Source organism: Emericellopsis cladophorae, assembly GCF_022114955.1.
Source record: "Emericellopsis cladophorae strain MUM 19.33 chromosome Unknown NODE_52_length_165805_cov_119_926832, whole genome shotgun sequence".
Lineage (NCBI taxonomy): Eukaryota > Fungi > Ascomycota > Sordariomycetes > Hypocreales > Bionectriaceae > Emericellopsis > Emericellopsis cladophorae.
The window spans coordinates 1854-29329 of record NW_026250977.1 but is presented as its reverse complement, the minus strand read 5'-3'; the positions used below and the strand labels follow the sequence as shown (position 1 = coordinate 29329).

Here is a 27476-nt window from a genome sequence, read left to right as displayed (position 1 = left end):
CGACCGAGCACTGTGAAACCTGGGACGGATCTGAAATGAACGAAGTGATAATGGCTATTGAATTGCGCGACAAGGTCGCTATGGGGTGTGCTTATTTCGATACCGGCGTAGGCGATCTTATGATCGCTGAGGACATAATAATGGCAGACCTGGAAGTCGCAGAGCAATTCCTGTTGCAGGCTGAGCCGACCACAGTAATCGTCTCTGGCAGAGCTGTCGAGAGCCTCGTAGACTTGTTGGAAAACAAATCTCAGATGGACTGCGGTATGTCAATCTTTGTTTCAGACAACTATGATACGCACATGAGACTCACGGCTTTAGGTAACGGGTTCACGCTGAAGGCGTTAGCTTCTGCGGACTTCGATTACCAAACGGCTCGAGACAAGTTAATGCACTTAGTTCTGGATTCCGCTGAGCCATCCCATCCGTTGTTCACAAAGATGGACGACGGGACCTTTGCATCCGCCGAGTTGAACCTGGCCCATGACGGCTGCAGCACGCGAGAAGCCAACCACGTTAGAGCATTGCGCTGTGGGGGTCTCATCAGTCTCGACAACGACGTCTCTGTCAGCTGCGCCGGTGCTGTTCTTTCTGATCTTCATCAACGAAGGTCTGTAGGGTTCTTACCAGACGGTCAGAGAGCAGAGATGGTCTTCCATGTGCGGACCTTGAGGCAGTTCTCGCTGGCTGGGCACATGATGGTTGGCGTTGACACTTTGCGATCATTGCAGATCATTCGACCAGAGCTTCACCCGCATGGCCAAACCTGGAACTCCAACGGCAATGGCACAGAAACGAGGCAAATCTTGTCTATTTACGGGCTCTTTCACTCCCTCGCTTATACGCAACAAGGACGCTCGGCCCTGAGGTCTATGTTGATTCGTCCGTCAGTAGACAAAAAACTCATAGCCGAGCGGCAACAAACAATTGAGTTTTTTCTACAGCCGGAGCTCGCTACTGATATCAAGGACATTGGGTCTGCGCTTTCGAAGATCAAAAATGCGAGTTCGCTCATTGCACATCTACGAAGAGGTGCCGAGTCCCTATCGGCTACTCACTCGTCAGATCGCAGCGTGTGGGCCGGACTCCTGAACTTTGCTTTGTATGCGCTCCGCTTGAGGGATCTAGTCGGTAGATTGGCATATGGTCAAAGAATCCAAATTGTCCAGAAGATTCTCGATGAGATTCACCCCGAGTCCCTATCGGTCATTGGGAGTCTCATCAACCAGACGATCGATTTCGAGCAGTCCAAATCCCGACAGCGACCGTCTGTTCGAGTGGGCATTGACCCGGAACTTGACGAACTCAAACGTCGTTATGACGGGATGGGTAGTTTCCTCACTGAAGTTATCAACCACATCACACAAAGTCTTCCAGCATGGGCAAGGCAGTATATCCGATCCTGCATATTTCTGCCACAACTTGGTTTCCTAACGGCTGTGGAGCCTGATATCCAGACTGGAAGAGGACGATATGAAGGTGAGGCTGCCGGCGATGACCAGTGGGAAAAGGTTTTTACGGCAGATGGTGCGGTGTGTTACAAGAATAACTACATGAGAGAGCTTGACGAGCAGTTTGGCGACATTTACTGCGAGATTGGGGACAGAGAGGTGGAGATCATTCACAGCCTCGCCCGGCAAGTACTTCGTCATGAGTCTTCCCTGATCGAAGCGTCAATAGTCTGCGGCGCGTTCGACGCCCTCTTGTCCCTTGCCAGAGGTGCTGAAAAGTACTCGTGGACGTGTCCTCGTCTAACTGACGCAGCAGAGCTGCATATCGTTGGAGGCCGCCATCCACTTCAGGAACTTGTTCTGCCTTGCTTCGTGCCAAACGACTGTCACATGGATGCCGATCAAACTGTGGCATGTGAAGGTAAAGGTCGAGCGGGTTTGGCTTTGACAGGACCCAATCATTCGGGAAAAAGCGTCTACCTCAAGCAGACCGCCATTATTGTGTACTTGGCGCACGTTGGCAGCTTTGTGCCAGCCGAGCGCGCGACAATCGGTATCACGGACAAGATCCTCGCGCGCATATCCACCAGAGAAAGTGTTTCACGGAACGAAAGCGCCTTTGCCATTGACTTGAGACAAATGGCATTTGCAATGGCTAGCTCGACGCGCAAGAGTCTTATACTGATAGACGAATTTGGTAAAGGCACAAACTCTGAGGAAGGCGCTGGGCTTATGGCAGCTGCAGTGAATTTCTTCATGGATCAGGATAAGCCAAGCCCTCGGCTTTTGCTGGCAACGCATTTCCATGAGCTCTTCGAGACTGGGCTGCTGTCGAAACACCCGGGACTTGACGTGGCACACATGGAAATTTTGAGCGATGGACAGTCGCGCAAGACTGACGACCAGATCACCTACCTGTTCAAGTTAGCGCCCGGGCACAGCAACTTGAGTTATGGAAGCCGCTGCGCCCTTATGAACGGAGTTCCGAGTGCTGTGGTCAACCGTGCCGAAGCTATTGCACGCCTTGTGGCACTTGATGAGGATCTGAGCTTCGCCTGCGCGCAGCTCTCTGAGTCGGAGGAAGAACAGCTGCAATGTGCTGAATCTGCGGCCCGTCGGTTTTTAGAACTCAATTTCGAAGACCAAGAACCGGACAAACTTAATGAAGCTCTCGCGTCGGTGTTGGGGCAAGTGGCACACGCGTAGTAGAATGCTGAGACTATGGTCCTCTTCGTTTATCTTATAATGACAATGCACTGACTTGACAGCGCTGGTTTTGATCGGAGACCGCAGTAGCTTGACCCTGTCAATAAATTCCAGGGAACTGTCGTAACCTGCTTTGGAATTCTTCATGTTTCTTGAGACTCAGGCAATACAGGTCGGTTCTCGTGACACAGCATCAAGCACATGTGGGTCATCGTGAACGCAGTGCACGGCGCGCTGCTTCCTCTTGTAGCCATTGCAATTCCTGGTCGTGTCGGCGCGATTCTCCCTGTACGTGGAGGTTTGGCGCACATAGTCTGACAACACTTTAGAGCCTGTCGTGCACCAATGGCTGGCTCGCCGGTGTAGATGGCTCGATCAAAAGCCCTTGAGACGTCGAGGGTCATGATTCACCCTAAGAGAAGACCGAGCGAATACGCCATCAGCAATGCTGCCGTCCTGGTAAATAATACCGACTGTGCCTCAACCGGAGTTGCACTATTCTCGTACTCGTCGCAATCCGCCGTCTCTACGGCAGAGCAGGCCTTGTTGTAAAGGCTAGAGCAAATTGAAGCAGCTTCCGAAGTTGCAAGCGCCTCGCTAGAGCCACCGACTGTAACTCCGCCTCCACCTGGCACTTCGATCGTCACGGCAAGGTCTCGTTGATTACCACCAAGGTTCGATGTGCACACCTCGTAGTTGTCTGAGCAAGCATCCTGAGCGGACGTGCAGGCCGCTCTATCGTCAAAGTCTGTGAATGCGTATGGGAAAGAGAAGTAGGAATTCGACACGAAGGATGTAGCCTGAGTTTGGGTTGGGGCTGGGTTGTTATCAGTCGGCGCAGCGCCAGTGCACACGACGCTGGGGCCAAGTTAGCTCTCCCTTCTGCACTAGTATAAGCTGAGCAATGGAACACTGACCCCGATGGACAGCAAGCTGCCTTGTCATCATTGTCGAGAGCACATGTCTGCCCATTTTCGCAGCATACGTTGATAAACACGGCGCCGAGCGAGGTTGGGCACTGAAACATGTTCGAGGGGCATTCCGCCCTAGCGAGAAGCACGGGCGGCATAGGGGCCGAGGTTGGTGCTGGCATACTCGAGGCTATGGCTGTGGTGGCACAAGCAGCAACGAGCCATAACGAAGTCGCATATTTGTCACGCATGTTGACTTGCACAGGATCGTGGCCCAGTGCGCTGGGACGACTGAATGTTGGCGAGGAACGTTTCGGTGGGTGTTCTTGATAGTAGCTGGTTGGGCAATTGAGGTGGTTCGCGTCTGAGGAACTGCCAAGAACGTGATTTCAAGCGTAGAGCTGGAGGAAGCTGGTGCCAGCCCAATGGCTCCCGGGGCCTTATGAAGTCCAATGTTGGAGGGATGCAGCTCCCCGCCAGTTGTCGAATATTGCCGCTGCAGCTGCTGATTCAAGCAAAGTACCTGACGGATACCTTATGGAGAACTTGACACCAGCGCTCGAAATCCGTTACAGAAGCTGTCAGCGGCTGTGAACAGTGCTGCGATATTGCATTCTAATGATCACGAGACGCTTGAGATTGTTCAGACATTGAAGCTCTACTCGCAGTTAATCATGAGGCGACTGGACCCCGGTCCCAAGTCGTCATAATACCCCGGCTGACCCAGCCTTGGTCCTCGGACTACCCACACCTGTCGTTGGCCGAACAACGCTTGCGAAGGTCAAGGAACACTCGCAGATTTTAAGAAGTGCCTCTTGCACACTCACTTCGCTCTGAGCAAGTATTAATACTTGAACATCCCGTGGGAATGAATTGGACTATGGAGATCCTCTGACGTGAGCCAATATCATTCTCAGTCTCTGCAGTGCTCCGTTGCTAGCTTTCTTGTCTTTGTGGACGGTATCGCTCGCACCAGGTGCCGCTTCCACCTCCTGTCGGGCTGCAACCACCAATGGCTCGAGGGCACCCCACACTTCGTCGGTATACGATGACAGGACGTCTCGCCATTGATCAACCCACATCTCCCTCGCCTCGTCCACATGAAATGTCCCTAACTGATTGAAAGCCTCATTGGAGTCTCCTTTTGGGGTGCTGATAAAGTCGGGTTCGAAGTTAAGCAGATGGTCCCATGGGACGTTTCTCGATCTCGGTGCCTCGAAAAGCGCCTTGCGCAGCATGTCCGCGGCTTGGGGATCAACTGAGTCGTCGTTTTCCGACATCGAGTAAACCTCCTCAAGCGCATCAGCACTAGACAGAAGCTCGAGGACACCAGAGCCATCCCTGGCCTCATCCAGATCCGCTTCAGCGATGCCCTTGCCTTTGAAGTGCGAGGTTATGACCCCAGGGTCCTTATCATGACCGCTCATGAACTTCTCGAAATCTTCCGCTGCGCGCGGGGCATCTTGTGTTCTCCGAAATCCAGGTGACTGACCAGGTGCTTCAAGTCCACCATTTACACTCCTGTACGCAGCGTGTGCTGACTCCCCTTGGCTGTTGAACGGCCTGCTGCCTCCAACTTTTGCGGCCACACTTGCTCCAGCCGAAGTTTCTGGTGCGTCGCTTATCGAGGAGCCCGAGAGCACGGCTCGGGATAGCATGTTGCTAGACGATTGTAAACGAGCCAAGGCGGAGGTGCTGCTGCCTGTGTCCTTGCCCTTGCCTTTGGCATTCGCAGTTTGGCCCGCGTCCTTCTCGACGGAATTGGCATTTAACTCCGGGGGCGTCTCATCTGTAACATGCCTGGTCATTGTTGCTGTTTTCTGTGGCGTTTTTCCCATATCACGAGGCCGATCGTGAAAGCTTGAATCCGACGACATGGATATGTCGGGCTGGTCTCGGGTCGGGCTCACGGCAGTACAAGTATGGCCCGAATGCAGTACTCTTCGGTTAAGCCGGTCCCACTCTTTCCGATCAAGAGTCGTCGGTATCTCAGTAATGACTCGGAGGATTCCAAAAAGCCCTAAGGCCTAGCGAAGACGGGGACTCCCTGAAATAGGTCGGGACTGTCCATCTTGGCGCCTACTGACTTAATCGCCGCGGAAGCCGTGTGAGCAGCATGTGAATATCGCACGCTTCCCTGTATTTAACACTAAGTCGCCCCCTTTACAAGCACAACGAAAATGTTCTTTCGGTTTGACGACGTACTCTTTTATAGAAGCCAGCATGTATTCCAGCGAACTGAACAATCCATAAAATACGTTAAGTAGGCAAGCTAGTAATACTCTACCAGGGGTAAACACATGGTGAATAACATTAAGGTACCTACCTACCTTAGCACAGCTGCCGTTCGCTTGGGAACTGACAAACCCATAGGAGGCAGGATGCAGGGTAGGGAATAGGCAAACAAGATCCAAGCTGCGGGGCTTTGTTCCAGCTTGCTCCCGGAGCCGCCAGTCCTCACTAAGGTAAGTGCAGTGGTCACTCGACACACTAACAGCGAGATAAGGTACTTCGCCTTGGATTGGGCAGCGGTCAATCAAACGCGATAAATCCTCCCCTCAGTCAGGCTAAGCCAGCGACGCAAGGTGCATCATCCAGCATTTCGCCGCCGCCAACACTGTCTTTGTTGGCGTCTACGCAATCCAGCGAATATCGAACGCAATTGGCACTGATCTGTAGAAAGGCTCACTAAGTCACCATCTCGCCCTGAACGCTATCGTCGCAAGACCGTGATCTCGTCCTTTCCCGTCGCTGCCGCCGCCTTTCGTTCTCAACTTTCCACTTTGAGAGCTCCCCACTCCCCTCCATACAATACGCTCCGAGCTCCATCACCGCTCGCTCCCCTCGATTTCTACCGTAGTCTCGCAGTCTCCAGCACGTCACGTCGCGCCATCTGTACCATAGTCATCGAACCGTCCATATCTTGTCTCGCCAAGAGCACGCGAGCGACTCAACACCATGGTTGACAGCGACGTCAACTCCCCGACGTGGAAATTCACACAGTAGGTACCGATGACCATCACGCGCGCAATGGTAACCGACATGGTGCAACAGATGTTTCGGCGACAAGGGAGATGTGGAAGACATCACGGAAGGTACGTGACACCTCAAACAAGAGCAACTCACTGCCAGGGTAACTACTGACCCCTCGTGCGTACCACAGCCGATATTATCTCCACCGTCGAGTTCGACCACACTGGCAACTATCTCGCCACTGGCGACAAAGGAGGAAGAGTCGTACTGTTCGAAAGGAACGAAACGGTATGTCCCCCGAGGGTCGATGGATAGCAGTCATGAGAGCGAACCCCCGCGGCAGCGTGCACTAACACCTGTGGCAGAAGAAGTCTTGCGAATACAAGTTCCATACCGAGTTCCAGTCCCACGAGCCCGAGTTCGATTATCTGAAATCCCTTGAGATAGAGGAGAAGATTAACAAGATCAAATGGTGCCGCCGACAGAATGCCTCGCATTATCTTCTATCGACCAACGACAAGACAATCAAACTTTGGAAGGTCTTCGAAAAGTCACTCAAGGTCGTGGCCGAGAACAACCTCTCCCATGATTTGACGCCTGCCAATGTCGCCGGTGGCGGTGGCGCCCCTCGTCCTCCGCCATCTTCTTCTTTCCAGACAGCCGATGACTTGAAGCTTCCGCGGTTGACGCATCATGACACAGTAGTTGCTGCTGTGCCACGCAGGACCTATGCCAATGCTCATGCCTACCACATCAACAGCATCTCAGTCAACAGCGACGGGGAAACGTACATCAGCAGTGATGACTTACGGATCAACCTATGGAACCTGAATATCCAGGACCAGAGCTTCAATATTGTGGATATAAAACCAGCCAACATGGAGGAGCTGACCGAAGTCATCACAGCGGCCGAGTTCCACCCTCAAAGCTGTAATTGGTTCATGTATGCCAGTTCAAAAGGCACGATCAAGCTGGCAGACATGCGGGAGAGTGCACTCTGCGACCAGCATGCTAAGAGTAAGATAGTCATCGTCTCGTCTCGGTGCCATCTACTGACATTGCTTAGTGTTCGAGCAAGAGGAAGATCCCCAGTCCAGATCCTTCTTTTCCGAGATCATATCTTCGATCTCTGATGTGCGATTCTCGCATGACGGCCGTTACATCCTATCGCGCGACTACCTGACTGTCAAGATCTGGGATATCAACATGGAACGTCAGCCGCTGAAGACGATACCGATACACGAGCATCTGCGACCTAGGTTGTGCGATACTTACGAAAACGACAGTATCTTCGACAAATTCGAGGTCGTATTCTCCGGCGACGCGAAGAACGTGATGACTGGCAGCTACAACAACAACTTCATGATCTACCCTTCAGATCCTGAGGCGGAAACCGAGGTCGTACTACAGGCGGACAAATCGGCTTTCAAGGCAAAGAAGATTGGAGTACCGACGCCCATCAATTCAGCAACGAGCCCTACTTCCAACGGCAAGAAGAGCGGATCAAGAGCAGGCAGCCCGTCGGGGGGCGCGCAGCGCATGAAGAGGGAAACAGATGCTGAGCAAATGGACTTTAACAAGAAGATTCTTCACATGAGCTGGCATCCATTCGAGGACAGTATTGCCATTGCGGCGACAAACAATGTGAGTTACTTCCCTCATGCTATGATTGGTGCACACGCGCTAACAGTAGTCCAAGCTCTTCGTCTTCTCTGCGTTGTAGGGTTCGCGAATCGTTCCACACATCTGCGGGAAACCAGCGGCGTGAGGTCAGGGGTGTGGGCATACATGGAAGCACGTGCTGAACCTTGCGCTTTGGCGTCAATGCGACTACTCATATCCTGGCGAAACCGTATCAACGTCGAGCATGCCGCGACTGCGGTAATGATCACAACCCAGTAGCGTGTTACCGTTAGCTTTTCTCATGCTATCATGCACCTTGGACCAAGGGTCGAATGGGCTCAGCGGTCCAAAGGGCCTCGCCTCGTATTGCAGGTAGAATTAGTCAGGGGTGCTGGGTTGCGTCTTCACGCGTGCCACGTATGTATTCTTTGCTAGACCGCTGAGAGAACGTCAAGATGTCAACTACAATACAGTACATGAAGACAAACAACTCTAAGTCATGGCCCGAGGTGGCGCGGAATGGTCCTTGGCGCGCATCGTCCGTGCCGACGTAGAACTTGCTCGCATCGTAACTCCGTGAGTCAGAGATCAGAGTGAGGTATTATACAAAACACGTGTGAACGCGTATCATAGCAGTCCTGGTGAGCTTCCAACGGTTCTCCTATGAGAGAGAAAAAAAAAAAAGAAAAAAAAGATTATGGAATGCAATCAAACGCAAGGGCCTTCTTAAGGTAGCTACGTATTACTGGACCCTTGACATGTGTTCCACAGCAGGGCGTGTCGGGTGGTCTGAAGAGGATTTGGCCGGACCTCCAAAATTGGACCGTGGTCGTGTCGTGACATAATTTCCAACATTCTCTTCCCAACCCTTCTTCTACAGCCACAACCGCAGGGGACGAGCACCAATCCCGACCTGAAGTGCATTCGTTTTCACTTCAAAGACATTCTGCAGCGGCATCGATAGGCCGCTCCCAAGGGCCATTATTTTCGCCTCGATCGTCAAAGAAGAAAGCCGTCCTGGAAACCTTGCTCACAATGACTGAGGTGCGGCGCCGGATCATCAGTGATGGGAAGTCATCTAAGGCAAATCAGAATGGCTCGGCGATACCGAAAGACCTGGCACGAGGTGTGATACTAGGGGTCGCTTCCGAAATGGCACCGACTCTCCTCGCGACCACAGTCATGCTCAGCTTGATTTTCGGAGGCTGCTGCTCGAATGTATGTACCGGCATACTGTCGCATCGCGCCCTGACTAATGATTGGCAATAAGGTCTATGCCCTTGAGAAGGTTGTCAAGTAAGTAATCATCAATTAGCTCTCTCGTCATGCTGACCCGTTGTCAGCTTCGACGCTTCCAGCGGTATGTCTTCAGCAAACATGAACCAAAGGTGATGAGGTTCTTAGCTCACAATAAACGTAGGCATCCTTCTCACCTTCACACAATTTCTCTTTGTGGCCGTGACTGGGTACGTTGCGCAGTTTGATCGGTCACGTCCTCCTTTTTACATGACGCCGAATAAAGTGCCAATCCGCAGATGGCTTGTCAATATTGTACTATTCTTTGGTATCAACGTGTTGAACAACCATGCCTTCAGCTATGATATCTCTGTCCCCGTGCATATCATCCTCCGATCGGGAGGAAGTATTACGACAATGGGAGCCGGCTATCTCTGGGGGAAGCGATATCCGCGTGTTCAAGTCATCGCAGTACTTCTGCTCACCTTTGGTGTCATCCTCGCGGCATGGTCCGACGCTCAAGCCAAGGTATATCGCCTCACTCTGCCTATTGCCTTCACAAAGTTGCGTACTGACTATATATTAGACTGCTTTGGCTGATGAGGCGAGACCTGCTTTTGGAGCGGGCTTGATCATCCTCTTTCTGGCACAAGTTCTGTCGGCGATCATGGGCATATACACAGAAGTGACCTACCGTGAGTACGGTCCCCAGTGGAAAGAGAACCTCTTCTACTCTCACATGCTATCCCTGCCCCTCTTCCTGCCATTCTTAGGGTCTATGTATACCACCTACAAGAGCATGGCCATGACAGAGCCGCTGGAAGTGTTGACTCCATGGACTGTACTGAATAACCTCATCAACGCTGTTCCCAGCCAGGTTGTGTACCTGTGGGCCAACGTTTTCACACAATACGCGTGTATTCGGGGCGTCAACTTACTTGCCGCCGTGTCTTCTGCTTTGACAGTAACCATTGTCTTAAATATTCGAAAACTCGTCAGTCTACTACTGAGTATCTGGCTGTTCGGTAATTCGCTGGCGACAGGCACACTGATTGGGGCGGTCATCGTGTTCAGTGCCGGAGGCCTTTACTCCTTCGGTCGCGAATCGGGGGGTAAGCGAGTTCAAACCCAGGGGGGATCAGAAAAGTCTGGCTAGCGAGACGAACTGGCTCAGGTGGGCTGAGGTGGGTGCATCGTGACAGGGACTCCGTCTCTCTCGGACTAGACGTTGTGACAGCTGCGTTTGAAGTAGTTCTGGTCTCCGGACAGGAGATCAACCACCGAAAGTATGCCATCTTGTATATACCACGTCTTTCACAGTCCATACTACGTATTACTAGGCCGAACCGGAGAACCCCCTTAATAATTATGGTCGTGGTACTGGCGGGCAGTCGACGACATCTATCACCGATATACGCATAATTGTGCATATAGGCATGCTCCGCCGGGAGGTACCTCAAGTGTGGCGGTCCCCGCCAACGCCTAGTGACGGTCCATGTGTAACAGTGGAACTTTAGGTCACGGACTCACGGTGCAGCTACTAGGGAACCATCGATAAGAACAGCCTTCGACCCCAAGACGTGACTCTTCTCGGCAGGCTTGTGGGACTTTTTTGATTGTATCCTGCCAGGTTTCGAACGATCGTGGAAGATAGATTATCCAGAGTATCAATTCTTCACTTCCAAGCAAGCACTCCAATTGACACCGCCCGCTCGACTGTTAAGTTCTCGACAGCGGGCTTCGGGATACGCAACTGCTTGTCATGGCCGGTAAGTCCTCCCACCATCTTGCGACCTCCACTGGCCATGTTGTATCCTAATTCCGTCTACCTACATCCAGAGCATGACAATCCCGAGCAATCGATTGCTTATCATGTACGCACACGCGAGTCGGACGGGGAAGACGAAGGCGGTGTCGATTCTGGAGCAGCTCAACAAGAGATAGCAGACGATATGGCCAGCCCATGGAATGATTCTGCTATGGAGTACGAACAGGGCGATCTGGAGGAGGGAATGCTGCCCAGAGATTTACCTAAACGCACAACATTCTACGACCCAGTGGCCGAGCGTCAAATGAGTCAGACCGATGCCAAGCTCTTCTACCAGCGCAGCAAAGCCGACCCCAAAAGTGGCTCTGGAAGCGCTGTTTGGTCACACACAACGCCCTTCGGCAGTCCCATGATAGCATCTGGCTCCCATACGGCAACCGAATATGGAGGCGACTCTCTGGTACTAGACTCGGACGGTCGTCACTCAGACGTCCCAGGGTCTTGGAAAAGCCGACCAGAGACACCTTCCCAACATGCTGAATCGACACCGCCAACAAGCTTCCCTCAGAAGGCCAAGGTTCAGGGTTCTCCTGCCACCAGCTACCAGGGAAGCGCAGCTGCCTGTGAAACCCAAGCGTCCTTCGAAGGACATGGTCCCCAAGTCACCAATGTCGGGCTGTCTGGGAATAGTCTATTCGACACGGAACCGCACATTACGTCGGAATTGAGTGAAATTTCGAAGAATATCCAGCGCATTCTAGATTTGAGGCGCAAGTATATCAGTTTGTCGAACCAGGGCCCGAACGACAATCCTAGAGACCAGCCAGGTTGGGATGTTTACCCACCACCGCCTGAACCCGCCTGGACTCGCAGCAACGAGGGTCAAAATGGCCCAGACGGTCTTGATGCTGGTGGCCATCAAGGAAAGGCGAAGGATCAGAAGCGACCAAACCGCAAGCGCAAACCAGGCCAAGACGTCGGAGAAGATTTTGATATGGGAGACCTTCTCCCTTTGCCTGGGGATGATGGGATGATCTTCGAGCAAGATGCGAGTGGTGTTTATCAAGTCTTCGACAGCGCTGATGCCAAGGAACCCGCGGTGAAAGTGCCCACGATACGCGAGTTTTACATGGACTTAGACGAACTACTGAACACATCGTCGGATGGTCCCACGAAAAGCTTTGCTTTTCGACGACTACAATACCTCGAAGGCAAATTCAATCTCTATGTTCTACTAAACGAGTATCAAGAGACAGCAGACAGCAAGAAAGTGCCGCACCGAGACTTCTATAACGTACGGAAGGTCGATACCCATGTTCACCATTCGGCATGCATGAATCAGAAGCATCTTCTGCGGTTTATCAAGAGCAAGATGAAGAAGTTCCCTAACGAGGTGGTGCTGTACAGGGATGGCAAGCACTTGACGCTGGCAGAGGTCTTTGCCAGTATCAACCTGACCGCATACGATTTGAGCATTGACACACTGGATATGCATGTAAGTCAGGTGGAACCTATTGCACATGCAGATACTGACGATATTTGTAGGCTCACACAGACTCGTTCCATCGCTTCGACAAGTTCAACTTGAAGTACAACCCCATCGGGGAGTCACGTCTTCGCACGATCTTTCTGAAGACAGACAACTTCATCCACGGCCGCTATCTGGCTGAGATCACGAAAGAAGTCATCTCTGACTTGGAGTCGAGCAAGTACCAGATGGTCGAATGGAGAGTTTCGATATACGGAAAGTCTATCGATGAATGGGATAAACTCGCTGCGTGGGTGGTTGATAACAAGCTATTCTCTCACAATGTGAGATGGCTGATTCAGATACCACGCCTCTACGATGTCTATAAGGCAAGCGGCTTGATGGACACGTACGAGTCGATTGTACAAAACATCTTCCAACCACTTTTCGAGGTTACCAAGGATCCATCAAGCCATCCCAAGCTACATGTGTTCCTGCAACGCGTCATTGGCTTCGACAGTGTCGATGATGAGAGCAAGGTCGAAAGACGGCTGTTCAAGAAATTCCCGGTCCCCAAAGAATGGAACACCAAGCAAAACCCGCCATACACGTACTGGATCTACTATCTTTACTCCAACACAGCGTCTCTCAACTACTGGAGGAAAAAGAGGGGCTTCAACACCTTGGTAATTCGCCCGCACTGCGGCGAAGCCGGTGACAGTGAGCACTTGGCCGTGGCAGCGCTGTGCTGCCACAGCATCAGCCATGGACTGCTTTTGCGCAAGGTGCCATTGTTGCAGTATGTGTTTTACCTGGAGCAGATTGGCATTGCAATGTCCCCGTTGAGCAACAACGCGCTCTTCCTCGCATACGACCGCAATCCATTTCACCAGTACTTCAAGCGCGGCTTGAACGTGTCATTGTCGACCGACGATCCCCTTCAGTTTGCCTTCACCAAAGAACCTCTGATTGAGGAGTACTCTGTCGCGGCCCAAATCTACAAGCTCAGCTCCGTGGATATGTGTGAACTCGCAAAGAACTCTGTTTTGCAGAGCGGCTATGAATTGTCGATCAAGAAGAAGTGGTTGGGCGATGGATGTGATCGACCAGGACGACTCGGCAATGTTATGGTGAAGACTAACGTGCCGGACCGAAGAGACGAGTTTAGGTATCATACGCTCCTCCAGGAGAGGGATGTGTAAGTTTGAAAACATGGCTGTGCATGGCTGGCGACTAACATGGCATTTGACAGGCTTCGACAATATGTAAATCACGGTCAAGAGACGACAGTTCCATCAAGCACAAGTGGCCCCGAGTTCAACATCAATGGCGGTACGCCAGCCAAAGGAATCCAGACTCCCGCAGATGTCCCGACAAACGGGGCGCCATCGGGCACGGTGGAAGATCTCCGGAGTGCACAGGCAAATCACAGCGATTACGGCGCTCATCTTTCTGGAAACGAGGCGCGCGCATTTCCTGGTGTGTTCGCGCGCGGGAACCGCACAGGCAGCCTGCGGAAGGACGACTAAGCTCCAGGTTCCCATGCACCACCCAGCGACGGAAACGCCTCTTAGTGCAGTGGACGGCTCCGGTCTCTGAGTGAAACGGAAGTGAATGCCTCATGCAGGTTTTAGGCAACTGCTGTTGGCTCATACAACCTCTCTACCTGCAGAAACGGCTAGCCTAGTCTTTCAATCAATCATAGTCCTTAGAAGATCTTTTTGTAGTCATCGTCGGAGTCACTCGGCCTATTTGACTATCGGAATTTGCACAAACAATCATTACCAAATGTTCCCAGCTAGATATGCAAGTGTACGATTTGCAAGAATGGTTAGGTATCTCAGTGGATTAAAAGCGGCCGCCCCTTTGAGCGGATCGATCACCACGCACTGGACCTGATGACGTCGGGAATGCAGCCGAGTAACTGGAGTGCATAGCTCACCCTGTGGCGCAAGGTGGACGGCGGAGCACGAGCAGAAAGAACGTCTACGACACGCGAGGGGAATTCAGGTGCAGCACAAATGAATGTACTTGCCAACATGCGCAACAATGAGTACGCGGATGTGCCGCAGCAAACACACTGCCCGTACGCCGTAGGTCAGGCAAGTGAGTATGTAGGATGGTCACGGTAGTAAGTTAGTGGTGCTCGCATTGTGGCTGGAGGAAGTGGATCCAACTTTACCGGAACCTGGATCGTCACGGACACGCCAGCCTGGGAAACTGGCGACGACGGTCGATTCCCAACAGCGAGCTGCACCTTGCCAGCGGTCGATTTACCAAACTTGCTCCGCCCACTAGACACCTTTTTTGGGCGTATTTCTCGAGTATTCACAAGCTGACAGCCTCCTTGCCCGACGGCAGCACCTCTAAGCATCTGGCAGCTCCCCTATTATCCTCAGGTTCGGAGGCACGAACCTGGCTTGGCTCGCACGATCTCGCTCCTATCATCATATCATCAACAGAATTGCGCTTCGTGCGGCGACACTACACATTTTGGGAACCCTCATTCATACATACTGCGACGCTTGACGCGAAACGAGAGCTTGGCGTAAGGCCCCTCTCCCAGGACGAAAGCGACAATGGGGTTCCTTGGTGTCTACCGAGCCTTGTACGATTACACTCCCCAAGCCGAAGGGGAGCTTACGATCGAGGAGAATGACCTGCTATATGTTCTCGAAAAGAACGCCGACGATGGCTGGTGGAAGGCGAAGAAGAAGGCTGGCGCAAATGATGAGGACGAGCCTGTAGGCCTTGTGCCTCACAATTATGTTGAGGAGGTGCGTCGTTTCCATGGACATTGACGAATACTCACGCACAGACACTGACCAATGCTACCTGCTCTAGTTCCCAGCCGTCGGACGAGCCCGAGCCTTGTACGAGTACACGCGCCAGACGGACGAGGAGCTGTCCTTTCCTGAAGACGCCATACTCGAGATCTTCGACACCTCCGACCCGGATTGGATTCTAGTTGGGCTTGAAGAGGAATATGGTTTTGTCCCGTCAAACTACATTGACATGGACAGCGGTGACACTGCGTCGGCGACCATGTCATCGCCTGCTGCCCCTGCTTTGCCTGCTCGTCCACGATCGGTTAGCCACGAACCCGAGAGCCCTGTGGCCGCCTCGCCTGTTGCTCCTTCGGGTCCTGCTGCCGCGCTCGCTGGCATGATGCATGGCCGCAGTCTTTCGCAGTCCGAATCGCCTCCTCCACAACCGACGCGGGGCGTATCCCAGTACGAGGATTATCACCATGCTTCCGACGATGACCCCCCCGCAAGATCACCTCCGTTGCCAAGCCGGCCGCAGCCTCCCCCGGAGTCGACGTACGATAGTCATGTGCAGCCAGAAGAGCACCAGAACGACTCGTACAGGGCCCCTGGTGGTTTTCATATGTATAATGTCAACGAGATGGTCTCTGTCATGGGCAAGAAGCGCAAGATGCCCACCACTTTGGGCATCAATCTGAGGACCGGCATGATCTTGATTGCTCCCGAGAAGACTCAGGATGGACCTTCCCAGGAATGGACGGCGGACAAGATGACCCACTACTCACGGGAAGGCAAACATGTCTTCATGGAATTGGTCAGGCCCAGCAAGAGCATTGACTTTCACGCCGGAGCCAAGGATACAGCTGACGAGATTGTCCGAGCGCTCGGTGAGATGGCCGGAGCAGTTCGTGCTGAAGGCCTGAAGGAAGTGATTGCCGCAGGAACCAAAAAGAGCGTCAGAAAGGGCCAGATCCTCTACGATTTCATGGCGCAGAGTGAGGATGAAGTGACGGTCGCTGCGGGAGACGAAGTCATCGTCTTGGACGATTCCAAGAGTGAAGAATGGTGGCAAGTTCGTCGCTTGAAGAATGGCAAGGAGGGAGTGGTCCCCAGCAGTTACATCGAGATCACGGGCACTATGACACCGCCTCCTGTTGTGGGTGTCGACTCGGCTAGATCAACAGTGGACCAGAACCGCATGGAGGAGATCAGACTGACCAAGGAAGCTTTAAGGGCGAGCAAGGAACCACAGGTAGGCCCTGGGATGTCGCTTCCCGAAAGAGGCAGCAGTCTGAATGATTCGGATCAGCAGAGCCGACGCCAGAATGGAAGAAGCGATGGTGCCTCGAAGCCAAAGTCAAGTGAGTCTGCCCCAGCTGATAATAGCAGCGCTGTGTCTTCTTCACGTCGGTCGATGGCTGACACTCTGCCTACCGACGCAAACAGAACCAGATCCTGCCAAGATACACACCTGGACCGACCGCTCAAAGTCCTTCAGTGTTGATGCCCAATTCCTCGGTCTCAGGGATGGTAAAATACACTTACACAAGTTGAACGGTGTCAAGATTGCCGTGCCTCTGAGCAAGATGTCGACCGAGGACATCGAATACGTCGAAAGTATGACAGGCATTTCGCTCAAGAACGAGAAAGTATCTGCGGAAGCTAAAAAGGCGCGACCATCGGCCGCGGCCTCGCGCGAAAACGAATCTAAAGCTGGCAGAGATTCGAAACCTGAGTATGACTGGTTCCAGTTCTTCCTTGATTGCAATGTCGCCGTAGGGTTGTGCGAACGATATGCGCAAGCTTTCAACAAGGACTCCATGGACGAAAGCGTTCTGCCAGATGTCGATGCAGGCATTCTGAGGAACCTTGGCTTACGTGAAGGCGACATCATCAAAGTCATGCGCACACTGGATGCCAAATATGGTCGACAGAGACACAAGGACGGTGAAGGGGGCTTGTTCTCCGGTCCCGGGGGTGCTCTGCGGAACAACACAAGAAAGGGGCGCCCAGCACCAACAGTGCAAACAAGCGACGTCGTGGATGCCTCCGCTTTTTCTGCGAAGGACAGGCCAACTTCAACAGATGGAGAGGCTCTATCGCCACGACCAGCCAGCCTCAGTCCTACCCCTACCCCTACCCCTGCCTCCGCTCCCGAAAAGAAAGCTTCCTCGCCGGGCGGTGGTTTTGAGGATGATGCATGGGATGTTAAGCCCATCAGACAAACTGTGGGCGAAGCTGCTGCGAAAGCTCGATCACCTCCGCCCCCTGCGAGTGCTGCCTCGCCTCCCCCGGCTCCTTTGTCGGGTTCTATGAAGGACTTGTCCCTTCTGTCTGAGCCTCTCCAGCCTACGCTCACGACGGCTCAGTCTCAAATTCGCGCACAGCCGACCGGGCTGTCGAGCGCTAGCCCACCTCCTGTTTTGGCACCACAGCAGCAGCAACCGCCGCCACCGCAAGGAGCTTCTCCGGGCTTTTTCTCTGGCCTTCCACCGACTGGCCAGAATGAACAAGGAGCACCACAATCTGCTCTGCGACAGCGTCCAGCGCCTCCTCAGACCTCCCCACTGGGTGGCTCGCTTGTGCCACAGCCTCCTCAACGGCCGCTATCTGCCCCTCAGTCTGCACAGCCTAGCGCATACAATACACCCGGGATGTTGGCGCCTCAGATGACCGGTCTAGTCCAGGGACAAGTGGCTCCTCCTGGCCAAAGCCTCCACGATATGACACAGGCAAGGCTCCAGCAGCAGTACACTGCGCAAATGCAACCCAACTATACAGGCTTCCCGGGAGGCCAAGCTCAGCCGATGCCAGGATACCAAAACGGCACTGCAGCACAATTTATGCAGCCTATGATGCAGGGGATGCCGCAGCAGAGCCCCTTTGCAGACCCAGGCCGTGCTGGGTCATTCTCGCCGATTCAAGCACAGCCTACTGGTTTCCAGCCGCCTTTCCAGCCGCAGCCCATCGGCTTCCAGCAGCAGCCGCAAGCAGGTGTCAACAGCTTTCTGCCCCAACCCCATGAGCCTCAAAGAACCGCGATGCCAGCCTTACAACCACAGCAAACGGGTATGTCTGGCTTCGGGCAGCAAACCATGGTGCCTACACCACAGCCGTTGCAGCCACAGCAGACTGGTCCAGCACCGCCAATTCGTTTTGGTGTATCCGAGAAGAAGCTAGTTCCCCAGCCCACAGGGCGGAAAGCAAATCTATCCCAAGCTAGTAAGCAATTTCGGGTCTTGATTCTTATCTTCGCCGCCTCTAGTACTAACATGGCTCACAGCCCCGTCGAACCCCTTTGGATTTTGAGTGCCCATCTGGGGGGAACCCTGTCAATTGGCAACCAATGTGTTTGACCTGGCAAAGGTGGCATGGTCAGTCCTGTGTAGTAGTCTCCTGAACATACGACTACTACCAGAAGCCCTACATATTCAGCTCGAGAGAAAGCGTTTCATTTGTACTATTGTTGTCTTCAGGATTCCGCACCAACCGTACGCCTATCGTGTCTAGGTTAACCCTTCCATGTGCTTTGAACAAGATATCCTGTCGTCCTATCCGCAGTGCCGTACTTCGCGAACCATGCAGCGCCACGCTAATTAGAATCTATCCGGATTCAACCACGAGTGCAACATCCAGTTGCCTCACGTTTGTGGGCCCTGCGGTGGCATGTCTTATGGGGAGCCTATGCAGGCCTCAGCAACCGCTTGCCAGATGCCTTGACACCATATGGCTGCGCTCTTGCTTGATCGAAGAGTGTCAAGTGGGTATCCATTCCGCAGACGCATTACGTCTGCCAAGAGCTTTGCAGCCTTCCGATGGAACGCTTAAGCTTTCCGGCGTCTAGCCTGTTGCTTTTTGGCAACACCGGTCCCGACAGTCGCCAGGTCCAGATCAGCTTCAGTCACTAGGCTATGCTCTCTGGTGGGCTCGAAACGTTTGCGGACGGCGCGAATCATCGCAAAATACCAGTAGAAATTGAGGCCGTTGAGAGTCAAGTTACTCAGCAGGTATACACCCGCCGCCCACCATGGCGCTGTCGTGTGCACATCAGCATACATCATCGTTGCGAGCCCCTCTTTCTCGAAGATGGGAGATGCGTTGACAGCGAGCCAAAGGTCCTTCATCACCAAATAGGACTGCCATGTGCCGAAGACCAGGCGACAGATTCCAAAGGTCGCTAGGAGAAAAACACCATTGTATAACTGCGCACGACTGCCCGTCATCCCAACTTTGTCCATGAACCAATGGACGTTCAGAAACGGGGTCGAAAGCTCCCACAGTATGAAGACGCAGGAGTAATAGTTGACAAGAGGCCGCTAGAGGACGTATACAAATTAGCATCGCGATGACCGACGATCTGGGTTAAGGATTGCCTTACAAAGCCTAAGGAGTAGACCAAAAGGGCGGAGACGGCATGCGCCAACGTCCCCAAGCCGAAGACATCCAAATTGAAGCTCGTTACGAAAAGATCCCACACGAAGTATCCGGCGGCCATGGCTTGCACCATTGCAGAAGCCCCCGTATAACCCCAGACGCGCTCTTCCCATGACATTGCTCTTCGCTCATCGTCCGCCCAGATCACCCAGATGGCGAGAGCGTTGATGAGACAGCTCTGTACCATGGAGACGACATGGGCATCCCAATTCAGTCTCTTCTTGCGGGATAGTTTGCCATAGTGTTCAGGGGCCAGGATTTTTGATACGATGGGTGATATCGGCCAGAATACGACCGTGTAGAGTAAGGCTGAGGCGATGATTTCGTGTACGTGGAGAGGCAGGGTCGTTAGGTTTAGCGAATCACACCAAGGTTGAACCAAGTTTGACAACCAGGGTACCGGTGGTAGTACAAAAGGGTCTTTCATCCTTCGTGATTGCGAGCTGCAGTGGGCGCGTTCAGTCAGTGAAGACGGATGCCAAGATAGGTGGTTCGTTTGTTGAGGACGTTCAGGTAGATACGTAGATGGATGTGTTCGAAACGACAACAGCGGGGGTTCCAATGAGAGGTCTATTCAAAGAAAGTCACGACAGGGTGGCCGAGTCGAGTCGAACGCAGCTTCACGAGGTCCCGCCGTGTCGTGTGCGATGACGAGGCACATGCCGCCTGTAGACTGCCCCGGCTCCTAGGTTGTTGTTGGCAGCGCTGGGCATGTGCTCGGGTCCATACGTAGCTGGCGGGGCGCGGGCTGGAATTGTTGGGGCAATTAATTAGAGCCTTTGGAGGGCCTTTGGAGGTTGGTCTGCTACGTTAAGTTGTCATTTGCCTTATATAAGCCAAAGCGGGGCTCCCGTGACCAATCTGACTGGATCATGAGGCAGCCGCATGTGGCTGGCTGGCTCAGGTCAAGGCCGGTCCTCATCTTCAGTTCTTGGCATCACCGGACAACCTCAGGCGCATCCCGCGCCCGCGTGTACTGCTCAACACTGGAGGCTCAGCGGCAACTGCATCAGCATGAGTTATGCGTTCAACTCTCTCGTAACAGAGCACGATATTGAAATTGCAAGCCGTAGGCTGTGTTTGTCTGTGGACGCGGCTCTGAAGGGCTGATTACTGCTGGGTCGACTGCAGTGAAGGCTTGAGGGGCCCCGAAACTTTCTTTCGACACCATGGCGGAAATGCTAGCAGAGCTACTGGATCTCCAGCAAGTGGCGTCCGACAAAGATGCACTGGAGTACCTCGCTCACCTGGCTGAGCAATCCGTCGAGGCCCTGCGATCATTGGAGCCACAACAGCTAGCACAAGCATCGCACACACTGCTGCTGTCCACACAGAGCTTATCTAAGCGATCTTACAGGCCTATCGTCAACTCCGCTACAACTCATGCCTCTTTGAAGAAGAGTCTTCCGACTGTTGCTCACATATCGGCCGAGCTGAGCCAAGCGGTTCCGCGGCTTGACTCACAGGCTGAGCACTTCTCGGATTCGCTCGGAAAGGCAATGGGAAACACCACTTTGGTCAAGAGGAAAGAGGCATTGCGGCTCTTGCACAATTCGGAAAGGCTGGTCGACGTCATGGAGCTACCTCCCCTCCTCACATCCGCCATGTCCGCGAATCCGGTCAACTACGCATCGACTCTTGACCTCTACGCCCTTATCCGCCGGCTCGCCTCACTATATCCCGAATCGCCTTTGATCACATCAATTCTGAGGGAAGCGGACACTGCAATCCGTCGAATGGCATCAGATTTAGTCGGTTCCCTCAAAGCTCCGAATCTGAAGCTTGCGGCTGCATTGCGGACAATTGGTTGGTTGAAACGGCTGATACCTGACCTCGTCTCGGACGTATTGCCTCAAGAATCTCTACCGCCTCTGTTCCTGGTTTGTCGGGTGGCCACGCTTGTCTCGTTGCTGGATGCGTTAGGCCCCCTGCGCGAGTTGGCCGACGAGGAGAGGACACGCCAGGGTAAATCTGCGCAATCATCTTTCGGGGGGCAGCAGACTGAAAGATACCTCAAACGCTATATCGAGATCTTTCGGGAACACAGCTTCAGCATTGCATCCGTTTTCAAGAATGTCAGCGCGAGCTTCAGCTCCACTGCTGTCGCTGTTGATGACCAAGACCCGTTGCAGCCTTTGCCGTCGACACTCGCAACACTCCCTCTTCACTTGGTCGACATGCTCCTCGAGACTTTGCAGACGTACTTGCCCACTGTGCAAGATCAAGCGGCCCGTGAGAGCATCTTGACGCAAGTGTTGTACTGCTCGGGTAGCTTGGGCAGACTTGGCGCTGACTTTGGAATGCTTCTAGCCACGACAGGCGTTGGCGAGTGGGTAGATTTGGTGAAGCGCCACCGACTACTCGCAGGTCGTCTAGAGTCGGTTATTGGTGACTACAATCGCGGGCAAGCCACGGCGACTACCTAAGCCACACAAACATGTAACATTCATGGGTGGACACTTTCACGTCAACGACCAGAACCACCGCGACCAGGCTGAAGCTTGATATGATCGCCTCCATCCCCAGAAAGAAGCGGGGATTTTTCTTCCCTTGCGCCTGAAGAACAAGGTGCACCACGGTGACCTCAGTGTTTGGAAAGCCCCAGCAACAAACACACGCCTGGTCCTGTCTGCCTGGTCATAGAAACGAATGCGACATAGCAAGGGGCTTCGCCAGCACCGTTCACATGTTCAGGCTAGCGACTTGCAAACCAAGAACTTTGGGAACTAGGAGGAACTGTCATAGCAGAAGCTATCCTGTCTCGACCACCATCTAGCGGACACTAACCTAGTTACAAGTCGAGCCGCGCACCCATACGAGCACACACTTGACTTTGACATAGTCGCGGGGCACGATGCAGAGTTGAACTGCGCACGTCGGTCTGCGCATGTCACATAGCTTGAATGAAGTCAAATAAGCATTCGCACCTCATTTGCGTGCAGGAATAGTAGTGGCCAGCCATGCGCCACGCGCCAGTAACAACCCGACTTGCTCGCATGAGGTGTGTGGGCTGCACTGGGCCGAAGCTCTGCCGACGGCTCGGATTCATCCAACATTCCATCATCGACATCACCATTCTGGTACTGCTTCACCCTGCGTCTCTTGTATATTTCACGGTCTCCAACTCAACGCCGATAGTATATTGTGGATTTGTTCGGATGACGTCAGTTGCTCAAAATGCAACATGTTGCGCATCAGAATGAAGCCCGTCAGGCGGCTGCGAATGATACATCGTCGGGGTCAGCTCGTCCATCCAAATCAAGTGAGTTGCTTCTGTGACAACTTGACACCTCGCAGGGCTGATATTGCCAGGTCGACATTTCGTTTCTGGTCTTGGGTCGGGCATCGCGTCGGCCGTGATCTTGCAGCCGCTTGATCTGTTGAAGACACGAATGCAGCAGTCTGGAAGGTCCAATCTTGCGCAGGCCATCCGTGACTTGCGAGGAACATCTGGTGTTCTCTCAGGGCTTTGGAGAGGCACCGTTCCATCAGCCCTCCGGACTGGGCTCGGCTCAGCGGTGTATTTTACCACGCTCAATGCCATGCGGCAAGAAGCTGCCAAGTCCACCATTTTCGGGCGCCGTAACTCGCCAACTTCCGGTTCATCGGCGTTGCCTACCTTAAGCAACTCAGCCAATCTCGTGTCGGGCGCAGCAGCTCGTACTTTTGCGGGTTTCATTCTCATGCCGCTCACAGTCATCAAGGTCCGATTCGAATCTACCTACTACAATTACACCACAGTATGGGCAGCAGCGAATGGCATCCGACAAGCAGATGGCTTCCGAGGTTTCTTTTCGGGATTCGGAGCAACGGCCTTGCGCGACGCACCCTATGCTGGCACCTATGTTCTGGTCTATGAGCTGCTCAAACCTAGGCTCGGGCGTCTGCTCCATAGTCCGACCCGGGATAGTTCTGAGCCGACCGCTATGCGCGCCTCCGTATCAGGCTCTGTCAACTTCGCTTCCGCAACATTAGCAGCTGGGATTTGCTCCGCCCTTTCCAACCCCTTTGATGCAGTCAAGACGCGGATCCAGCTTCAGCCGCAAAAGTACAAGAACCTCATTCATGCTGCACAAAAAATGTTTGCCGAGGATGGCTTCCGTTCATTTTTCGATGGGCTGGCCCTCCGTATGAGTCGGAAGGCTATGAGCTCCGCGCTGGCGTGGACTGTGTATGAAGAACTGATACGAAGATCAGGCATCTTGTAAAACCCTGGCACAGAAAAGAGCTACTCGCGCCCCACTGCTAACTGAAGAATAAGTAATGTCTCGAATAGGAACAAGTGTATTACGGAGAAGTCATCCATTGCTTATTGAACTCCATGATCGCCACCCCTGGGTCAAGGAGACACAATGTCTCGCGCAAGCCCAGCTTCTCTACTCGACCGGTTCTGGCAGCCTCACATCTGACTCTAGGCCGGACGCGCACCAGCTAAATACATCAGAAAACTGGGGGACTTGCTCCGCTTGCGTGAGTGGCTTTTCTTACGCACCCATTCGAAACGGGGGTCCTCCTCTTGATGCCGCTTTTCCTCAATGAGTAGGGCTTTGCCGCGCGTCTTGCGCAGGTCACGGGTATGCTTCCACAGTTGGTCCTGCTCCCATTCGGGAACCCAACGCTTGATCAGGATGCTGTCAGGATTCTGACGTGTTGTCAGTAACGATGTAGCTAAACCAGTATCCTGGGGGGGGGAGGTTATGGGATACGCACATCGTCATATTCCCATTCAACGTGGTAGGTCCTCAACGTTTCGATGGACAGATGCTTGCGCAACATGCGAGTGTACGTCGCACGACCGCCAGGTTGTTGAGGTGGTGCTTCAGCCTCGGTTTCCGGAACCTTCTCCTTCTTCATAATGGCTGCTATAGCCTTTTCGTCAACGCCAGACTTGATGAGATCCTCCTGCAACCGGCGTTGGTATTCCTTCTCGGCAGCTTCCTTCTCTGCCTGTTCCCTCTCCCGCCTCTCGCGCTCTTCCTGCTTATATCTCTCAATGGCAGCTTCAGCCTCTTTCTTTAGGCGCTTTCTCTCTTCAGCGGCGTCTCTCTCCTCCTTGAGGCGCCTATGCTCCAGCTCCTCCTCGATTCGCTTCTGCTCGGCAAGCTGAGCCTCTTTGCGCTTAATTTCTTCGAGCTCTCTTTTAGCGCGTTGGAGCTCAGCATCATCGCGATACTTGTCAGCCAGGCTCTTCTCGGCCTTCTCTCGACTCTGCGAGAGACGCAGCGCCTCGAGTTCCTTGCGGGCGCTCTCGGCTTCAAACTGCTCACGCGCCTCCCTTCGGTATCGTTCCCTGGACCTAGACCGCGAGCGAGACTCGGAGCTCGAAGGCGACCTTGCCCCGCGAGTGACCTGTCGACGGCGATTGCGCTTGTCGTACTCGCTGTCATCAGACGAGTACTCATTGTAAAACTGATTGTTGATTATGACAGGCTGTGGTTGAGGCTGAGCGGGAGCTTGAGGTGGGCTCGCGAGACGCCGATCACGAGATCGTGAGCGTGAGCGGGCAATCACAGTGGTCCGGTTATGATCGACTGGTGCAAGCCAGCTCGGTCCAGGATCGGCAGGCTGATAGTATCGCGGCCTGGGTGGGCTTTGAACATAGCGCACGGGGCGAGGTGAGTGACCCCGGTGGCGGACGTGGATGTCAATGTCCTCGTCATCGTCGTAGTAACTGCTCATTTTGACTGTGGCTTTCGCAATCTTCGGGAATCGGATCTCAAATACTTTGTCTGGTCGACTCAGGTGGATAGGCGACAGACCCTATCCTCGGAGCATCTACTTTGGGGCGTTTGAACTCGCTCAAGAACAGAATGGAATACAAGTCAAGCGATCACTTCTTGTACGATGCGAGAGAGGGGGAGCAGCGGAGGGTCAGACTCGTGCTTACGACGTCGTCAGCGGCATGGTTATCATTGTATACCGAAAGGTGGGGGACACCACTAAGCCAGGACCGGACCGAGGACAGGGGCCTGACCTGCGGCGGCACCACCCATAGCAGCTATAGCCTATGAGCCTGTGACTGTGACTGTGCGAGTCTCGACCCGCAGATGCGTGAGTGGAGAGGAGCAGAAGAGGGGTTCAGCCCAGGAACATGCTTGGGGGCCAACCATGTATGAGAGTCTTGGGCAGTGGGCGGGGCCGCTGGCCTCGCAGGGCTGGACGACAGACAGTTCGAACTACGGATAGGTTAGCAAGGTCGTTACGTAGTTACCTAGGGTGCGATCACGCGCAACATAGAGCCTGCACGCCGCACCGCACATACGCGACGGCACAAGCTCTTCTCCGCTGGGCGTTGAGATAAGGCTGCAGGTGCGCAACATTCAGCAGGAGAACGCAGGAGAAAGCAGGCTGCCAGACCTCCGGGCGGTTGGCGGGGCAGACAGCGCGGTTGTTTTTTGGTTGTTGCCAGTCAGCAGCAGCAACGCCACACAGCACCCGGTCGCGAACGTCGCTTTGCCGGCAAGGACATTGAGCTGGACCACTGCGAGTTCGCTGCAGGCTACTTGACAATTTTTGGTGCATTCTGCTACCTAGTTGTGAAACCAAGCGCCACCTAGACAGACTAGTCTAGAATGCATCAGCGATGCGCCTGTGTGCAGTTTTGACCAAAAGCACTGAGTGTTCAGCGACCCCGAAGCATTTGCTCAATGTGTTCGCGGCTGTTCTTCTGGGTCGTTTCGAGATACAGCAGTCGCTTGTTGAGTTTCTCGACCTCGCCTTCGATGTCTTTCCCTTGGACATCTAGCTTTTCCCTCAGTGAATCGACAGGTAATGAGGCAAACCTTTGTTCGTCAGCATCGGGCAGAGTTGTTCTGTTGCTCAGATGTCTTGAGTAACTGTGATGATTTGCGCACGTAACGTACATTTTTCCAACGCCCTCATAAATGACTGTGTCGTCTGGCAAGCTCGATACTTCACCCAGCGTAAGTTTGATGAGACGTTGTTCACGTTGCTTCGAGGCCACTTGAGATTTGGTCAACCCAATCTGCTGCTGAGCAACCAGGGCCTGGCTCTCGATCTCATGGACGAGCTGTAGGGTTGTCAGCTATCCAGTGATAATGAAGATGGCTCAGTGGGAGACTGTCATGTGCCGCCGCACTGTGGCCTCTGAGCTGGGCTGACAGCGACTATAGCTGTGGCCACCTGAGACGAATCACGCACCTTTTGAAGAGCTTCATTTGGAATTGACATGATGTCCGAGGTCAGCAACAGGGAGTCGGCAGAGTTGTGCGACTTCGCTGTCGGTTCGATATGTCCCCATGGCAGTAAATGGTCGGTGACCGGGGAGGAAACTTTCATTCATCAAACGGGGCCGAAATGTGGACTCGCGGTTGCGGCACCAGAAGTGAAAACGGGGACGAAACGGAGTTCAGGAGACACGGTAACGGCAAGCCACCAACGACGCTGCGGTAAGCGGTGTACAGTGTACGTGTGACAGAAAAGAAACGTGGCTTGGCACACTTCCTCTCCGGTCCGTGTTACTGCCTGATACGTCTTTAAGCAATTCTGCTTGTGTTCAATCCCCATCTGCACCCGCAGCAACTAGAAACTCGCGCCGATCGCTTGTTACACACGTGTGAGCTCACATTTCACATGAAATGTTGCCAAAAATCACTACCACAAGATAGCTACGGTACC

The 27476-nt window shown here is 53.5% G+C and overlaps 8 protein-coding genes across 8 annotated transcripts; 5 read left to right on the top strand and 3 right to left on the bottom strand.

The window, feature by feature from the left end:
* Positions 1-4446: 4446 nt before the first annotated feature.
* J7T54_007549 (uncharacterized protein) lies at positions 4447-5376 on the bottom strand (the record flags this gene model as incomplete). The annotated part of the gene is made up of 2 exons (XM_051508956.1): positions 4447-5015; positions 5088-5376. The coding sequence occupies 2 exons, from the start codon at positions 5374-5376 to the stop codon at positions 4447-4449; spliced, it is 858 nt and encodes a 285-aa protein (XP_051359950.1).
* A 1150-nt stretch (positions 5377-6526) lies between these two features.
* Positions 6527-8264, top strand: J7T54_007548 (protein phosphatase PP2A regulatory subunit B; the record flags this gene model as incomplete). The annotated part of the gene is made up of 6 exons (XM_051508955.1): positions 6527-6570; positions 6623-6663; positions 6732-6829; positions 6907-7558; positions 7608-8185; positions 8241-8264. 6 exons carry the CDS (start codon positions 6527-6529, stop codon positions 8262-8264), a joined length of 1437 nt encoding a protein of 478 aa, XP_051359949.1.
* Positions 8265-9419: 1155 nt separating this feature from the next.
* On the top strand, positions 9420-14165 carry J7T54_007547 (AMP deaminase; the record flags this gene model as incomplete). The annotated part of the gene is made up of 9 exons (XM_051508954.1): positions 9420-9460; positions 9760-9928; positions 9987-10317; positions 10444-10512; positions 10575-10686; positions 11135-11169; positions 11240-12663; positions 12714-13834; positions 13889-14165. The coding sequence occupies 9 exons, from the start codon at positions 9420-9422 to the stop codon at positions 14163-14165; spliced, it is 3579 nt and encodes a 1192-aa protein (XP_051359948.1).
* A 1050-nt stretch (positions 14166-15215) lies between these two features.
* J7T54_007546 (Actin cytoskeleton-regulatory complex protein-like protein) lies at positions 15216-18713 on the top strand (the record flags this gene model as incomplete). Its single annotated transcript, XM_051508953.1, has 4 exons — positions 15216-15413; positions 15481-16765; positions 16851-18626; positions 18688-18713. 4 exons carry the CDS (start codon positions 15216-15218, stop codon positions 18711-18713), a joined length of 3285 nt encoding a protein of 1094 aa, XP_051359947.1.
* Positions 18714-21007: 2294 nt separating this feature from the next.
* J7T54_007545 (Conserved oligomeric Golgi complex subunit-like protein) lies at positions 21008-22264 on the top strand (the record flags this gene model as incomplete). Its single annotated transcript, XM_051508951.1, has 1 exon — positions 21008-22264. One exon carries the CDS (start codon positions 21008-21010, stop codon positions 22262-22264), a length of 1257 nt encoding a protein of 418 aa, XP_051359946.1.
* Positions 22265-23230: 966 nt separating this feature from the next.
* Positions 23231-24046, top strand: J7T54_007544 (uncharacterized protein; the record flags this gene model as incomplete). Its single annotated transcript, XM_051508950.1, has 1 exon — positions 23231-24046. One exon carries the CDS (start codon positions 23231-23233, stop codon positions 24044-24046), a length of 816 nt encoding a protein of 271 aa, XP_051359945.1.
* Positions 24047-24125: 79 nt separating this feature from the next.
* Positions 24126-25517, bottom strand: J7T54_007543 (Reticulocyte-binding protein 2 a-like protein; the record flags this gene model as incomplete). Its single annotated transcript, XM_051508949.1, has 4 exons — positions 24126-24172; positions 24242-24269; positions 24331-24480; positions 24549-25517. 4 exons carry the CDS (start codon positions 25515-25517, stop codon positions 24126-24128), a joined length of 1194 nt encoding a protein of 397 aa, XP_051359944.1.
* Positions 25518-26460: 943 nt separating this feature from the next.
* J7T54_007542 (uncharacterized protein) lies at positions 26461-27029 on the bottom strand (the record flags this gene model as incomplete). The annotated part of the gene is made up of 3 exons (XM_051508948.1): positions 26461-26650; positions 26702-26868; positions 27000-27029. 3 exons carry the CDS (start codon positions 27027-27029, stop codon positions 26461-26463), a joined length of 387 nt encoding a protein of 128 aa, XP_051359943.1.
* Between the last annotated feature and the right edge of the window lie 447 nt (positions 27030-27476).